We start from the raw sequence: 19,056 nt of genomic DNA, 5'->3' as shown, positions 1-19,056 counted from the left end.
TAATATGGGAACAGTTAGCATACTTGCTTGATAGCGCCTAATAAAGAAACCAACTTTTTTTACACTGAAACGTACAAAATTAGCTTAAATGCAAGTATAAAACATTACAATGCTAAGATGGAAACAGCTAATATAGTTGCAAGATAGTGCCTTGTAACGAACGTCACCAGTTTTAGGTTTAAGCGTAAAAAAATCATAAAACATTAACATGCTAACATGGGAACTGTTAGCGTACTTGCAAGGTAGCGCCTAATAAAGAAACCAACATTTTTTACACTGAAAAATACAAAATTTGCTATAATGCAAGTATAACATTTTAAAATGCTAACATGAGAAGCGTTAGCATACTTGCAAGGTAGCGCCTAATTAAGAAACTTTTTTTTTTTACACTGAAACGTAGAAAATTAGCTAAAATACATGTATAAAACATTAACATGCTAACATGGGAACTGTTAACGTACTTGCAGGGTAGCGCCTGATAAAGAAACCAACATTTTTTACACTGAAAAATACAAAATTTGCTATAATGCAAGTATAACATTTTAAAATGCTAACATGAGAAGCGTTAGCATACACACAAGGTAACGCCTAATAAAGAAACCTTTTTTTTTTTTTACACTGAAACGTACAAAATTAGCTAAAATACATGTATAAAACATTAACATGCTAACATGGGAACTGTTAGCGTACTTGCAAGGTAGCGCCTAATAAAGAAACCAACATTTTTTACACTGAAAAATACAAAATTTTCTAAAATGCAAGTATACATTTTAAAATGCTAACATGGGAAGCGTTAGCATACTTGCAAGGTAGCGCCTGATAAAGATACTTTTTTTTTTTTTACACTGAAACGTACAAAATTAGCTAAAATACATGTATAAAACATTAAAATGCTAACATGGGAACTGTTAGCGTACTTGCAAGGTAGCGCCTAATAAAGAAACCAACATTTTTTACACTGAAAAATACAAAATTTGCTCAAATGCAAGTATAAAATTTTAAAATGCTAACATGGGAAGCGTTAGCATACACACAAGGTAGCGCCTAATAAAGAAACCTTTTTTTTTTTTACACTGAAACGTACAAAATTAGCTAAAATACATGTATGAAACATTAACATGCTAACATGGGAACTGTTAGCGTACTTGCAAGGTAGCGCCTAATAAAGAAACCAACATTTTTTACACTGAAAAATACAAAATTTGCTAAAATGCAAGTACAACATTTTAAAATGCTAACATGTGAAGCGTTAGCATACTTGCAAGGTAGCGCCTAATAAAGAAACCTTTTTTTTTTTTTACACTGAAACGTACAAAATTAGCTAAAATACATGCATAAAACATTAACATGCTAACATGGGAACTGTTAGCGTACTTGCAAGGTAGCGCCTAATAAAGAAACCAACATTTTTTACACTGAAAAATACAAAATTAGCTAAAATGCAAGTATAAAATTTTAAAATGCTAACATGGGAAGCGTTAGCATACACACAAGGTAGCGCCTAATAAAGAAACTTTTTTTTTTTTTACACTGAAACGTACAAAATTAGCTAAAATACATGTATGAAACATTAACATGCTAACATGGAAACTTTTAGCGTACTTGCAAGGTAGCGCCTAATAAAGAAACCAACATTTTTTACACTGAAAAATACAAAATTTGCTAAAATGCAAGTACAAAATTTTAAAATGCTAACATGGGAAGCGTTAGCATACACACAAGGTAGCGCCTAATAAAGAAACTTTTTTTTTTTTACACTGAAACATACAAAATTAGCTAAAATACATGTATAAAACATTAACATGCTAACATGGGAACTGTTAGCGTACTTGCTTGGTAGCGCCTAATAAAGAAACCAACATTTTTTACACTGAAACGTACAAAATTAGCTAAAATACATGTATAAAACATTAACATGCTAACACGGGAACTGTTAGCGTACTTGCTTGGTAGCGCCTAATAAAGAAACCAACATTTTTTACACTGAAACGTACAAAATTAGCTTAAATGCAAGTATAAAACATTACAATGCTAAGATGGAAACAGCTAATATAGTTGCAAGATAGTGCCTTGTAACGAACGTCACCAGTTTTAGGTTTAAGCGTAAAAAAATCATAAAACATTAACATGCTAACATGGGAACTGTTAGCGTACTTGCAAGGTAGCGCCTGATAAAGAAACCAACATTTTTTACACTGAAAAATACAAAATTTGCTAAAATGCAAGTATACAATTTTAAAATGCTAACATGGGAAGCGTTAGCATACACACAAGGTAGCGCCTGATAAAGATACTTTTTTTTTTTTTACACTGAAACGTACAAAATTTGCTAAAAAGCAAGTAAAACATTTTAAAATGCTAACATGGGAACAGCTAGCATACTTGTAAGGTAGCGCCTTGTAACGAACCTTACCCGTTTTAGGTTTAAGGGTAAAAAATTAGCTGAAATACAACTATAAAACATTAAAATACTAATATGGGAACAGTTAGCATACTTGCTTGGTAGCGCCTTATAAAGAAACCAACATTTTTTACACTGAAACGTACAAAATTAGCTTAAATGCAAGTATGAAACATTACAATGCTAAGATGTAAACAGCTAATATAGTTGCAAGATAGTGCCTTGTAACGAACTTCACCAGTTTTAGGTTTAAGCGTAAAAAAATCATAAAACATTAACATGCTAACATGGGAACTGTTAGCGTACTTGCAAGGTAGCGCCTAATAAAGAAACCAACATTTTTTACACTGAAAAATACAAAATATGCTATAATGCAAGTATAACATTTTAAAATGCTAACATGGGAAGCGTTAGCATACACACAAGGTAGCGCCTAATAAAGAAACGTTGTTTTTTTTTTACACTGAAACGTAGAAAATTAGCTAAAATACATGTATAAAACATTAACATGCTAACATGGGAACTGTTAGCGTACTTGCAAGGTAGCGCCTAATAAAGAAACCAACATTTTTTACACTGAAAAATACAAAATTTGCTAAAATACAAGTATACATTTTTAAAATGCTAACATGGGAAGCGTTAACATACACACAAGGTAGCGCCTAATAAAGAAACTTTTTTTTTTTTACACTGAAACGTACAAAATTAGCTAAAATACATGTATAAAACATTAACATGCTAACATGGGAACTGTTAGCGTACTTGCAAGGTAGCGCCTAATAAAGAAACCAACATTTTTTACACTGAAAAATACAAAATTAGCTAAAATGCAAGTATAAAATTTTAAAATGTTAACATGGGAAGCGTTAGCATACACACAAGGTAGCGCCTAATAAAGAAACCTTTTTTTTTTTTCCACTGAAACGTAGAAAATTAGCTAAAATACATGTATAAAACATTAACATGCTAACATGGGAACTGTTAGCGTACTTGCAGGGTAGCGCCTGATAAAGAAACCAACATTTTTTACACTGAAAAATACAAAATTTGCTATAATGCAAGTATAACATTTTAAAATGCTAACATGAGAAGCGTTAGCATACACACAAGGTAACGCCTAATAAAGAAACCTTTTTTTTTTTTTACACTGAAACGTACAAAATTAGCTAAAATACATGTATAAAACATTAACATGCTAACATGGGAACTGTTAGCGTACTTGCAAGGTAGCGCCTAATAAAGAAACCAACATTTTTTACACTGAAAAATACAAAATTTTCTAAAATGCAAGTATACATTTTAAAATGCTAACATGGGAAGCGTTAGCATACTTGCAAGGTAGCGCCTGATAAAGATACTTTTTTTTTTTTTACACTGAAACGTACAAAATTAGCTAAAATACATGTATAAAACATTAAAATGCTAACATGGGAACTGTTAGCGTACTTGCAAGGTAGCGCCTAATAAAGAAACCAACATTTTTTACACTGAAAAATACAAAATTTGCTCAAATGCAAGTATAAAATTTTAAAATGCTAACATGGGAAGCGTTAGCATACACACAAGGTAGCGCCTAATAAAGAAACCTTTTTTTTTTTTACACTGAAACGTACAAAATTAGCTAAAATACATGTATGAAACATTAACATGCTAACATGGGAACTGTTAGCGTACTTGCAAGGTAGCGCCTAATAAAGAAACCAACATTTTTTACACTGAAAAATACAAAATTTGCTAAAATGCAAGTACAACATTTTAAAATGCTAACATGGGAAGCGTTAGCATACTTGCAAGGTAGCGCCTAATAAAGAAACCTTTTTTTTTTTTTACACTGAAACGTACAAAATTAGCTAAAATACATGCATAAAACATTAACATGCTAACATGGGAACTGTTAGCGTACTTGCAAGGTAGCGCCTAATAAAGAAACCAACATTTTTTACACTGAAAAATACAAAATTAGCTAAAATGCAAGTATAAAATTTTAAAATGCTAACATGGGAAGCGTTAGCATACACACAAGGTAGCGCCTAATAAAGAAACTTTTTTTTTTTTTACACTGAAACGTACAAAATTAGCTAAAATACATGTATGAAACATTAACATGCTAACATGGAAACTTTTAGCGTACTTGCAAGGTAGCGCCTAATAAAGAAACCAACATTTTTTACACTGAAAAATACAAAATTTGCTAAAATGCAAGTACAAAATTTTAAAATGCTAACATGGGAAGCGTTAGCATACACACAAGGTAGCGCCTAATAAAGAAACTTTTTTTTTTTTACACTGAAACATACAAAATTAGCTAAAATACATGTATAAAACATTAACATGCTAACATGGGAACTGTTAGCGTACTTGCTTGGTAGCGCCTAATAAAGAAACCAACATTTTTTACACTGAAACGTACAAAATTAGCTTAAATGCAAGTATAAAACGTTACAATGCTAAGATGTAAACAGCTAATATAGTTGCAAGATAGTGCCTTGTAACGAACGTCACCAGTTTTAGGTTTAAGCGTAAAAAAATTACTAAAATACATGTATAAAACATTAACATGCTAACATGGGAACTGTTAGCGTACTTGCAAGGTAGCGCCTGATAAAGAAACCAACATTTTTTACAATGAAAAATACAAAATTTTCTATGATGCAAGTATACAATTTTAAAATGCTAACATGGGAAGCGTTAGCATACACACAAGGTAGCGCCTAATAAAGAAACCTTTTTTTTTTACACTCAAACGTACAAAATTAGCTAAAATACATGTATAAAACATTAACATGCTAACATGGGAACCGTTAGCGTACTTGCAAGGTAGCGCCTGATAAAGAAACCAACATTTTTTACACTGAAAAATACAAAATTTGCTAAACTGCAAGTATAAATTTTTAAAATGCTAACATGGGAAGCGTTAGCATACACACAAGGTAGCGCCTAATAAAGAAACCTTGTTTTTTTTTTACACTGAAACGTAGAAAATTAGCTAAAATACATGTATGAAACATTAACATGCTAACATGGGAACTGTTAGCGTACTTGCAAGGTAGCGCCTAATAAAGAAACCAACAATTTTTACACTGAAAAATACAAAATTTGCTAAAATGCAAGTATATAATTTTAAAATGCTAACACGGGAAGCGTTAGCATACACACAAGGTAGCGCCTAATAAAGAAACCTTTTTTTTTTTTTACACTGAAACGTACAAAATTAGCTAAAATACATGCATAAAACATTAACATGCTAACATGGGAACTGTTAGCATACTTGCAAGGTAGCGCCTAATAAAGAAATTTTATTTTTTTTTACACTGAAACGTACAAAATTAGCTAAAATACATGTATGAAACATTAACATGCTAACATGGGAACTGTTAGCATACTTGCAAGGTAGCGCCTAATAAAGAAACCAACATTTTTTACACTGAAAAATACAAAATTTGCTCAAATGCAAGTAAAACATTTTAAAATGCTAACATGGGAACAGCTAGCATACTTGCAAGGTAGCGCCTTGTAACGAACCTTACCAGTTTTAGGTTTAAGCGTAAAAAATTAGCTGAAATACAACTATAAAACATTAAAATACTAATATGGGAACAGTTAGCATACTTGCTTGGTAGCGCCTAATAAAGAAACCAACATTTTTTACACTGAAACGTACAAAATTAGCTTAAATGCAAGTATAAAACGTTACAATGCTAAGATGTAAACAGCTAATATAGTTGCAAGATAGTGCCTTGTAACGAACTTCACCAGTTTTAGGTTTAAGCGTAAAAAAATCACTAAAATACAAGCATAAAACATTAACATGCTAACATGGGAACTGTTAGCGTACTTGCAAGGTAGCGCCTGATAAAGAAACCAACATTTTTTACACTGAAAAATACAAAATTTGCTCAAATGCAAGTATAAAATTTTAAAATGCTAACATGGGAAGCGTTAGCATACACACAAGGTAGCGCCTAATAAAGAAACCTTTTTTTTTTTTTACATTGAAACGTACAAAATTAGCTAAAATACATGTATAAAACATTAACATGCTAACATGGGAACTGTTAGCGTACTTGCAAGGTAGCGCCTAATAAAGAAACCAACATTTTTTACACTGAAAAATACAAAATTTGCTAAAATGCAAGTATATAATTTTAAAATGCTAACATGGGAAGCGTTAGCATACACACAAGGTAGCGCCTAATAAAGAAACTTTTTTTTTTTTTTTTACACTGAAACGTACAAAATTAGCTAAAATACATGCATAAAACATTAACATGCTAACATGGGAACTGTTAGCGTACTTGCTTGGTAGCGCCTAATAAAGAAACCAACATTTTTTACACTGAAACGTACAAAATTAGCTTAAATGCAAGTATAAAACATTACAATGCTAAGATGGAAACAGCTAATATAGTTGCAAGATAGTGCCTTGTAACGAACGTCACCAGTTTTAGGTTTAAGCGTAAAAAAATCATAAAACATTAACATGCTAACATGGGAACAGTTAGCATACTTGCAAGGTAGCGCCTAATAAAGAGACCAACATTTTTTACACGGAAACGTACAAAATTAGCGAAAATGTAAGTATAAAACATTAGAATGCTAAGGTGGAAACAGCTAGCATACTTGCAAGGTAGCGCCTTGTACCGAACCTTACCCGTTTTAGGTTTAAGGGTAAAAAATTAGCTGAAATACAACTATAAAACATTAAAATACTAATATGGGAACAGTTAGCATACTTGCTTGGTAGCGCCTAATAAAGAGACCAACATTTTTTACACTGAAACGTAGAAAATTAGCTAAAATACATGTATGAAACATTAACATGCTAACATGGGAACTGTTAGCATACTTGCAAGGTAGCGCCTAATAAAGAGACCTACATTTTTTACACGGAAACGTACAAAATTAGCGAAAATGTAAGTATAAAACATTAGAATGCTAAGGTGGAAACAGCTAGCATACTTGCAAGGTAGCGCCTTGTAACGAACCTTACCCGTTTTAGGTTTAAGCGTAAAAAATTAGCTGAAATACAACTATAAAACATTAAAATACTAATATGGGAACAGTTAGCATACTTGCTTGGTAGCGCCTAATAAAGAGACCAACATTTTTTACACGGAAACGTACAAAATTAGCGAAAATGTAAGTATAAAACATTAGAATGCTAAGGTGGAAACAGCTAGCATACTTGCAAGGTAGCGCCTTGTAACGAACCTTACCAGTTTTAGGTTTAAGCGTAAAAAATTAGCTGAAATACAACTATAAAACATTAAAATACTAATATGGGAACAGTTAGCATACTTGCAAGGTAGCGCCTAATAAAGAAACCAACATTTTTTACACTGAAACATACAAAATTAGCTAAAATACATGCATAAAACATTAACATGCTAACATGGGAACTTTTAGCGTACTTGCAAGGTAGCGCCTGATAAAGAAACCAACATTTTTTACACTGAAAAATACAAAATTTGCTATAATGCAAGTATAACATTTTAAAATGCGAACATGGGAAGCGTTAGCATACTTGCAAGGTAGCGCCTAATAAAGACTTTTTTTTTTTTTTACACTGAAACGTACAAAATTAGCTAAAATACATGTATGAAACATTAACATGCTAACATGGGAACTGTTAGCGTACTTGCAAGGTAGCGCCTAATAAAGAAACCAACAATTTTTACACTGAAAAATACAAAATTTGCTAAAATGCAAGTAAAACATTTTAAAATGCTAACATGGGAACAGTTAGCATACTTGCAAGGTAGCGCCTTGTAACGAACCTTACCAGTTTTAGGTTTAAGCGTAAAAATTAGCTGAAATACAACTATAAAACATTAAAATACTAATATGGGAACAGTTAGCATACTTGCTTGGTAGCGCCTAATAAAGAAACCAACATTTTTTACACTGAAACGTACAAAATTAGCTTAAATGCAAGTATAAAACATTACAATGCTAAGATGTAAACAGCTAATATAGTTGCAAGATAGTGCCTTGTAACAAACTTCACCAGTTGTAGGTTTAAGCGTAAAAAAATCATGAAACATTAACATGCTAACATGGGAACTGTTAGCGTACTTGCAAGGTAGCGCCTAATAAAGAGACCAACATTTTTTACACTGAAAAATACAAAATTTTCTAAAATGCAAGTATAAATTTTAAAATGCTAACATGGGAAGCGTTAGCATACTTGCAAGGTAGCGCCTAATAAAGAAACTTTTTTTTTTTTACACTGAAACGTACAAAATTAGCTAAAATACTTATATGAAACATTAACATGCTAACATGGGAACTGTTAGCGTACTTGCAAGGTAGCGCCTAATAAAGAAACCAACAATTTTTACACTGAAAAATACAAAATTTGCTAAAATGCAAGTAAAACATTTTAAAATGCTAACATGGGAACAGTTAGCATACTTGCTTGGTAGCGCCTAATAAAGAGACCAACATTTTTTACACGGAAACGTACAAAATTAGCGAAAATGTAAGTATAAAACATTAGAATGCTAAGGTGGAAACAGCTAGCATACTTGCAAGGTAGCGCCTTGTAACGAACCTTACCAGTTTTAGGTTTAAGCGTAAAAAATTAGCTGAAATACAACTATAAAACATTAAAATACTAATATGGGAACAGTTAGCATACTTGCTTGGTAGCGCCTAATAGAGAAACCAACATTTTTTACACTGAAACGTAGAAAATTAGCTAAAATACATGTATGAAACATTAACATGCTAACATGGGAACTGTTAGCATACTTGCAGGGTAGCGCCTAATAAAGAAACCAACATTTTTTACACTGAAAAATACAAAATTTGCTAAAATGCAAGTAAAACATTTTAAAATGCTAACATGGGAACAGTTAGCATACTTGCAAGGTAGCGCCTTGTAACAAACCTTACCCGTTTTAGGTTTAAGGGTAAAAAATTAGCTGAAATACAACTATAAAACATTAAAATACTAATATGGGAACAGTTAGCATACTTGCTTGGTAGCGCCTAATAAAGAAACCAACATTTTTTACACTGAAAAATACAACATTTTCTAAAATGCAAGTATACATTTTAAAATGCTAACATGGGAAGCGTTAGCATACTTGCAAGGTAGCGCCTAATAAAGAAACCTTTTTTTTTTCCCCACTGAAACGTACAAAATTAGCTAAAATACATGTATGAAACATTAACATGCTAACATGGGAACTGTTAGCGTACTTGCAAGGTAGCGCCTAATAAAGAAACCAACATTTTTTACACTGAAAAATACAAAATTTTCTAAAATGCAAGTATAAATTTTAAAATGCTAACATGAGAAGCGTTAGCATACTTGCAAGGTAGCGCCTAATAAAGAAACTTTTTTTTTTTTTACACTGAAACGTACAAAATTAGCTAAAATACATGTATGAAACATTAACATGCTAACATGGGAACTGTTAGCGTACTTGCAAGGTAGCGCCTAATAAAGAAACCAACATTTTTTACACTGAAAAATACAAAATTTGCTAAAATGCAAGTATAAAATTTTAAAATGTTAACATGGGAAGCGTTAGCATACTTGCAAGGTAGCAAAATCTACAAACCCCGTTTCCATATGAGTTGGGAAATTGTGTTAGATGTAAATATAAACGGAATACAATGATTTGCAAATCCTTTTCAACCCATATTCAGTTGAATATGCTACAAAGACAAAACACGGAAACGTACACAATTAGCTAAAATGCAAGTATAAAACATTAGAAGGCTAACATGGAAACAGCTAACATACTTGCAAGGTAGTGCCTTGTAACGAACTTCACCAGTTTCAGGTTTAAGCGTACATAATTCACTAAAATACAAGCATACAACATTAAAATGCTAACATGGGAACAGTTAGCATATTTCCAATGTAGCAAAATCCAGGATGTTATCGTTTAAGGTTTAAATTTACAAAATTCCAAGTATAAAACATTGAAATGCTAACATGGGAACAGTTTGCATACTTGCAAGGTAGCGCCTTGTAGCGAAATCCAGGATTCAAGGTTTGAACTTACAAAACTAACAAAAATGCTAGCATAAACTGTTAGCTTGCAAACATGGGAACAGTTAGCATACTTGCTTGGTAGCGCCTAATAAAGAAACCAACATTTTTTACACTGAAACGTACAAAATTAGCTAAAATGCAAGTATAAAACATTAGAATGCTAAGATGGGAACAGTTAGCATACTTGCAAGGTAGCGCCTTCTAACGAACTTTACAAGTTTTAGGTTTAAGCGTAAAAAATTAGCTGGAATACAACTATAAAACATTAAAATACTAATATGGGAACAGTTTGCATACTTGCAAGTTAGCGCCTTGTAGCGAAATCCAGTATTCAAGGTTTGAACCTACAAAACTAACAAAAATGCGAGCATAAACTGTTAGCTTGCAAACATGGGAAAAGTTAGCATACTTGCAAGGTAGCGCCTGATAAAGAAACCAACATTTCCTACACTGAAACATGCAAAATGATCTAAAATGCAAGTATACAACTTGCAATGTAGCCTCTAGTAACGTACATTTACCATTTTTAGGTTTAAGCGTACAAAATTAGCTAAAATACAAGCATAAAACATTAAAATGCTAACATGGCAACAGTTAGCATACTTGCAAGTGCGCGCCTAATAACGAAACAAATTTTTTAAAAGTTTAAACGTACAAAAAGCTAAATTGCAAGCAAAAAACATTAGCGTTTAAACACGGGAAGAGTTAGCATACATGCAAGGTACGTATTAGTAGCGAAATCCATGATTTTAAAGTTTAAACTTACAAACTTAGCTAAAATACCAGCATAAACTGTTAGCTTACTCACATGTGAACAGTTGGCAGTCTTGCGTCGTAACGAAATCCTAAAATGTTCGGTTTAAACGTACAAAATTAGCTAAAATACATGCATGAAACATTAGCGTGCTAACATGGGAACAGTTAGCATACTTGCAAGGGCGCAAAACCCAGAATTTTAAGGTTTAAATGTGTAAAATTGTCAGTAAAAAAACATTAGCATGCTAACATGGGAACAGTTAGCATACTTGCAAGGGCGCAAAACCCAGGATTTTAAGGTTTAAATGTGTAAAATTGTCAGTAAAAAACATTAGCATGCTAACATGGGAACAGTTAGCATACTTGCAAGGGCGCAAAACCCAGGATTTTAAGGTTTAAATGTGTCAAATTGTCAGTAAAAAACATTAGCATGCTAACATGGGAACAGTTAGCATACTTGCAAGGGCGCAAAACCCAGGATTTTAAGGTTTAAATGTGTAAAATTGTCAGTAAAAAACATTAGCATGCTAACATGGGAACAGTTAGCATACTTGCAAGGGCGCAAAACCCAGGATTTTTAGGTTTAAATGTGTAAAATTGTCAGTAAAAAACATTAGCATGCTAACATGGGAACAGTTAGCATACTTGCAAGGGCGCAAAACCCAGGATTTTAAGGTTTAAATGTGTAAAATTGTCAGTAAAAAACATTAGCATGCTAACATGGGAACAGTTAGCATACTTGCAAGGGTGCAAAACCCAGGATTTTAAGGTTTAAATGTATAAAATTGTCAGTAAAAAACATTAGCATGCTAACATGGGAACAGTTAGCATACTTGCAAGGGCGCAAAACCCAGGATTTTAAGGTTTAAATGTGTAAAATTGTCAGTAAAAAACATTAGCATGCTAACATGGGAACAGTTAGCATACTTGCAAGGGCGCAAAACCCAGGATTTTAAGGTTTAAATGTATAAAATTGTCAGTAAAAAACATTAGCATGCTAACATGGGAACAGTTAGCATACTTGCAAGGGCGCAAAACCCAGGATTTTAAGGTTTAAATGTGTAAAATTGTCAGTAAAAAACATTAGCATGCTAACATGGGAACAGTTAGCCTACTTGCAAGGGCGCAAAACCCAGGATTTTAAGGTTTAAATGTGTAAAATTGTCAGTAAAAAACATTAGCATGCTAACATGGGAACAGTTAGCATACTTGCAAGGGCGCAAAACCCAGGATTTTAAGGTTTAAATGTGTCAAATTGTCAGTAAAAAACATTAGCATGCTAACATGGGAACAGTTAGCATACTTGCAAGGGCGCAAAACCCAGGATTTTAAGGTTTAAATGTGTAAAATTGTCAGTAAAAAACATTAGCATGCTAACATGGGAACAGTTAGCATACTTGCAAGGGCGCAAAACCCAGGATTTTTAGGTTTAAATGTGTAAAATTGTCAGTAAAAAACATTAGCATGCTAACATGGGAACAGTTAGCATACTTGCAAGGGCGCAAAACCCAGGATTTTAAGGTTTAAATGTGTAAAATTGTCAGTAAAAAACATTAGCATGCTAACATGGGAACAGTTAGCATACTTGCAAGGGTGCAAAACCCAGGATTTTAAGGTTTAAATGTATAAAATTGTCAGTAAAAAACATTAGCATGCTAACATGGGAACAGTTAGCATACTTGCAAGGGCGCAAAACCCAGGATTTTAAGGTTTAAATGTGTAAAATTGTCAGTAAAAAACATTAGCATGCTAACATGGGAACAGTTAGCATACTTGCAAGGGCGCAAAACCCAGGATTTTAAGGTTTAAATGTATAAAATTGTCAGTAAAAAACATTAGCATGCTAACATGGGAACAGTTAGCATACTTGCAAGGGCGCAAAACCCAGGATTTTAAGGTTTAAATGTGTAAAATTGTCAGTAAAAAACATTAGCATGCTAACATGGGAACAGTTAGCATACTTGCAAGGGCGCAAAACCCAGGATTTTAAGGTTTAAATGTGTAAAATTGTCAGTAAAAAACATTAGCATGCTAACATGGGAACAGTTAGCATACTTGCAAGGGCGCAAAACCCAGGATTTTAAGGTTTAAATGTGTAAAATTGTCAGTAAAAAACATTAGCATGCTAACATGGGAACAGTTAGCATACTTGCAAGCGTGCGCCTAATAACGAAACACATTTTTTTAAAGTTTAAACGTACAAAAAGCTAAATTGCAAGCAAAAAACATTAGCGTTTAAACACGGGAAGAGTTAGCATACATGCAAGGTACGTATTAGTAGCGAAATCCATGATTTTAAAGTTTAAACTTACAAACTTAGCTAAAATACAAGCATAACACATTAAAATGCTAACATGGCAACAGTTAGCATACTTGCAAGCGCGCGCCTAATAACGAAACACATTTTTTAAAAGTTTAAACGTACAAAAAGCTAAATTGCAAGCAAAAAACATTAGCGTTTAAACACGGGAAGAGTTAGCATACATGCAAGGTACGTATTAGTAGCGAAATCCATGATTTTAAAGTTTAAACTTACAAACTTAGCTAAAATACCAGCATAAACTGTTAGCTTACTCACATGTGAACACTTGGCAGTCTTGCGTCGTAACGAAATCCAAAAATGTTCGGTTTAAACGTACAAAATTAGCTAAAATACATGCATGAAACATTAGCGTGCTAACATGGGACCAGTTAGCATACTTGCAAGGGCGCAAAACCCAGGATTTTAAGGTTTAAATGTGTAAAATTGTCAGTAAAAAACATTAGCGTGCTAACATGGGAACAGTTAGCATACTTGCAAGGGCGCAAAACCCAGGATTTTAAGGTTTAAATGTGTAAAATTGTCAGTAAAAAACATTAGCATGCTAACATGGGAACAGTTAGCATACTTGCAAGGGCGCAAAACCCAGGATTTTAAGGTTTAAATGTATAAAATTGTCAGTAAAAAACATTAGCATGCTAACATGGGAACAGTTAGCATACTTGCAAGGGCGCACAACCCAGGATTTTAAGGTTTAAATGTGTAAAATTTTCAGTAAAAAACATTAGCGTGCTAACATGGGAACAGTTAGCATACTTGCAAGGGCGCAAAACCCAGGATTTTAAGGTTTAAATGTATAAAATTGTCAGTAAAAAACATTAGCGTGCTAACATGGGAACAGTTAGCATACTTGCAAGGGCGCAAAACCCAGGATTTTAAGGTTTAAATGTATAAAATTGTCAGTAAAAAACATTAGCATGCTAACATGGGAACAGTTAGCATACTTGCAAGGGCGCACAACCCAGGATTTTAAGGTTTAAATGTGTAAAATTGTCAGTAAAAAACATTAGCGTGCTAACATGGGAACAGTTAGCATACTTGCAAGGGCGCAAAACCCAGGATTTTAAGGTTTAAATGTATAAAATTGTCAGTAAAAAACATTAGCGTGCTAACATGGGAACAGTTAGCATACTTGCAAGGGCGCAAAACCCAGGATTTTAAGGTTTAAATGTGTAAAATTGTAAGTAAAAAACATTAGCATGCTAACATGGGAACAGTTAGCATACTTATCTGTTTTTATCCAGTGCTTTCATGCTTTTATTTCTATTTTTATCTGTTTCTGTTTCATCTAGTGTTTATCTTGTGTGTGTCATGATTTAATTTCTATTCTATTTTTTTATTATATATTCTTACTTTCTATTTTTATTTGTCTACTTTGTAGCACTTTGAGATTTCAACAAATGTAAAGTGCGTTACAAATGCAATTCATTATTATTAATATTATTACTATTATTATTATTATTATACTTGCAAGGGTGCAAAACCCAGGATTTTAAGGTTTAAATGTGCAAAACTGCAAGTATAAAACATTAGCATGCTAACATGCTAACAGTTTGTCCTTCATTGTTGATTATCCCCTCACATTGTGGAGAACTGAATTCCAACCCTGCCTTCAGATCGAGGCCAAATATACAAAAAGGCACCTTAATGGACTAGAACTCCCAGCTCCAGCGGGGCCGCGACCACATCCATGCTGCCTGCAGCCAACGCCATCTTTCTTAACAACAAAAAAGCACTCCTTTGTGGGGTAAACATCAAATATTCTGTGAGAAGTTCTCCTGTTGCCCCCCCCCCGGGCGTTGCAACCGGCTAAAATACGACACACAAAACCTAAATATACACCTCCTGCCTTCCAAAATCCTTCTTAGTGAGACGTGCACCTCCAAAAAAAAAAAGGTAATAATGCGTAAACACTGGAACTGATTAGCTTTTAGTACCTATAACGTTGCCAGACGTACGGAAAATTATCAAATGAATACGGTCATTTGACTAGAGTCGGAATTCTCCGGAGAAATCTAAGGTTTTTTTTTAGTATTTGTTTTAAAAACCATGAAGTTACAGGGAAGCTGAATCTTGAGAAAGGCAGTAATACAGCATCAATCACAAAATAAACCCCTTTGGGACCTAATCTTTGACCAAAAGACAATATAAACCAGGGGTTTGTTTTAAAAACCATCAGGTTACAGGGAAGCTGAATCTTGAGAAAGGCAGTAATACAGCATCAATCACAAAATAAACCCCTTTTGGGACGTAATCTTTGACCAAAAGACAATATAAACGATACAAATCAGTGATCTTTTGGCATCGCGACCGTCCTCGTCTCTGGTGCCTTCTGGTTAGCATTGTAGCGGTGGTCGTGTTTCCAGGATGCGGGCAAAAAATAAACAACAACTTAGTTTAGCGTGATAAAGTGAAAAACAAAAAAAAAGCTGTGGCATAAACAACTAACGGACCTGCTCCAAATGGGTATTAAATGTGTCTCGTTCAGTGAAAAAATTCTAAATTCCATTCCGTTTTTACCATTCAGACATTATTGTCAGGTTTTGTATTAGTGTCTCATGCCGGCTGCTGCTAATAAAGGCGACAGGCGATTAGATAACAAGGCCCACCTTTCTTTATTTTCATGTACATTCTGGGTGTCCCGTTCAGTAAAAGAACGTCAAATTCCGTTCCGTTTTTTTCAAGGCGGTCTGTCCATAACGTTTTTACCATTCAGGTTTTGTATTAGTGTTCCTAAAAAAATAGATATACCGGCCCTCAGACACATTTTTAGAAAAATAGCCCGTTTATAGTATAGTATTTCCCCACCCGTGGTCATGTGGTGACATAAATGATGGTATTTTGAGAGGTATTTATTGAAGTCGGACATCACTGAAGGCCTAGGTGGGAAACTCTCGGCCCGCCACTGTCATAGTTAATATTGTAAATCCCACTGTAGAGGTTGCCCTCTAGTGGGTTCTTCACACTGCCAGGACAGCCCGGAATTCAGGGTATAACACTGCCTTATTTTCATCAATAGTGCAAGTCTTTTGCTTTCCAGCAAACTGTCTTTCTCTCCTGCCTCCGCTCAGCAGCACCTCCAACTCCCACTCCGTGTCTCATGCCGGCTGCTGCTAATAAAGGCGACAGGCGATTAGATAACAAGGCCCACCTGGGCCATCTACGCACCCGTCGCTGTCTTCGAGGCCGGTCCTGGCACACCCCGTTCCGCGGCAGGCCTGCGGGCCACGCCCCCCTCCACACCCACATTCTTTATTTTCATGTGCATTCTGGGTGTCCCGTTCAGTAAAAGAACGTCAAATTCCGTTCCGGTTTTTTCAAGGCGGTCTGTCCATAACGTTTTTACCATTCAGACATTATTGTCAGGTTTTGTATTAGTGTTCCTAAAAAAATAGATATACCGGCCCTCAGACACATTTTTAGAAAAATAGCCCGTTTATAGTATAGTATTTCCCCACCCGTGGTCATGTGGTGACATAAATGATGATATTTTGAGAGGTATTTATTGAAGTCGGACTAAGTAAAGACATCACTGAAGGCCTAGGTGGGAAACTGTCATAGTTAATATTGTAAATCCGACATTCTTTATTTTCATGTACATTCTGGGTGTCTCATTCAGTGAAAACATTTAAAATTCCATTCCGTTTTTGAAGGCGGTCTGTCCATAACGTTTTTACCATTCAGACATTATTGTGAGGTTTTGTATTAATGTTCCTAAAAAATTTTTTTTTCTCTAAATTAGGCCCCCTGAGGCAAAAGTAATTGCCCAAGCCCGGTATAAAGGTTTTGTTTCTCTCCACAAGTTGTATTTCTTTGGCAAATGTTCCAAAGACAAGAAAATAAAGTTAATGTGAGAAAATGAGTTTCATGCGGGCATAATTATTGATTTCCGTTAGTGCAGGGGTCGGCAACCCAAAATGTTGAAAGAGCCATATTGGAGCAAAAATACAAAAACAAATCTGTCTGGAGCCGCAACAAATTAGAAGCCATATTACATACAGATAGTGTGTCATGAGATATACATTGAATTGAGATGACTTAAAGGAAACTAAATGAGCTCAAATATAGCTACAAATGAGGCATAATGATGCAATATGTACATATAGCTAGCCTAAATAGCATGTTAGCATCGATTAGCTTGCAGTCATGCAGTGACCAAATATGTCTGATTAGCACTCCACACAAGTCAATAACATCAACAAAACTCACCTTTGTGCCTTCACGCACAACGTTAACAGTTTGGTGGACAAAATGAGACAGAAAAAGAAGTGGCATAAAACACGTCCTAGGAAGTCGGAGAAAGTTATACATGGAAACAAACTAAAGGTGAGTTCAAGGACCGCCAAAATTAGTAGGACAAAACGGTGCTTGCCAAATACTCGAATCAGTGAAGCATGTTTAATACAAACAGAGTGATTTATAACAATTAGGGAGGTTTGTGTCATGTTTGTCCTCCCACAGAAACCATATTAAAACAAAAAAAAAAAGGTTTTTTTTCCCCTCATCTTTTTCCATTTTTCATACATTTTTGAAAAAGCTTCAGAGAGCCACTAGGGCGGCGCTAAAGAGCCACATGCGGCTCTAGAGCCGCGGGTTGCCGACCCCTGCGTTAGTGTAATAATGAATCTCGCCGCACTGTTGTACTCTTTTTCCCTAAAAAAAATAAAATAAAAAAAGATTGTGTATCGGGTAACTTGAACACTGTTAAAAAAAACAACTTTCATCAAATGCACTCAGTGAGTTCTCAGTCGTTCTTGTCAGCGCAGAAGAAAACATTCAGGTTATGATTAGATCGATACTTGTTATGCTCGTGTTTTTGCAGATGTCTTCATTGATAGCAAATGTTTAAAAAAAAAAAAAAAAAAAAAAAAAAACATGCAATACTTGTCAAAATAAAACATGCTCAAACAGAATTGGTAAAAAGTGCTTGAGCAGAAAGTCAGCTTTTACTGCACTCGTGGTTTTTTTGTCTTTCTTGCTGGTTGCTAGGAGACAAGAGTGTAGTGCCTTAAGGTTTTCCGATATGTGCCTGAGCTCTACTATTATTTTTTTAAGCTTCAATACATATATATATATATATATATATATATATATATATATATATATATATATATATATATATATATATATATATATATATATATATATATAAATATACATATAAATGTAACCAGTGATTCCATGCAAAGTGATTATCGCGGCCGTGTAAGCCTTCAAACATTGTTGCCATGGAAACACAATGTTGATATGTAACATTGTTTAACATTATACATCAACTAATGAGCATTATATCAATCTTCCCGTCGTTAGCGGCGACTTACCTGGGTCCGCCAGCGGGGAGCGCTGATGTTCCGCATCAGGTTGAAGCTCGCTTCCAATTTTCTGTTCTTTTCCACCCTGGATAGAAAAAAAAACCAGGAAAAAAACCCAAGGTTGTTCTTAAGGAATGTGGGGTGGCTGACGGAGACCCACTGCCAACACCCCCACCTCGATTACCTTCTCCCAGGAAGCCCCCCCCCTGCACTTAGAACACTGGTTCTCAAACTTTTCTCACCAAGCACCACCTCG

The 19,056-nt window shown here is 34.3% G+C and overlaps 1 protein-coding gene across 1 annotated transcript in view; it reads right to left on the bottom strand.

Moving 5' to 3' along the window:
- The window catches only part of dipk1b (divergent protein kinase domain 1B), an 81,383-nt gene extending 63,616 nt beyond the window's left edge, over positions 1-17,767 (bottom strand). The window contains exon 1 of the mRNA XM_062057005.1: positions 17,698-17,767. Within this exon, the coding sequence (XP_061912989.1) occupies positions 17,698-17,763 (66 nt within the window). The 5' untranslated portion in view covers positions 17,764-17,767. The remainder of the gene's footprint in view (positions 1-17,697) is intronic.
- Positions 17,768-19,056: the final 1,289 nt, after the last annotated feature.

The sequence above is a fragment of the Entelurus aequoreus genome, linkage group LG08 (assembly GCF_033978785.1).
Source record: "Entelurus aequoreus isolate RoL-2023_Sb linkage group LG08, RoL_Eaeq_v1.1, whole genome shotgun sequence".
NCBI lineage: Eukaryota > Metazoa > Chordata > Actinopteri > Syngnathiformes > Syngnathidae > Entelurus > Entelurus aequoreus.
This window is presented reverse-complemented; position numbering and strand designations above follow the sequence as displayed.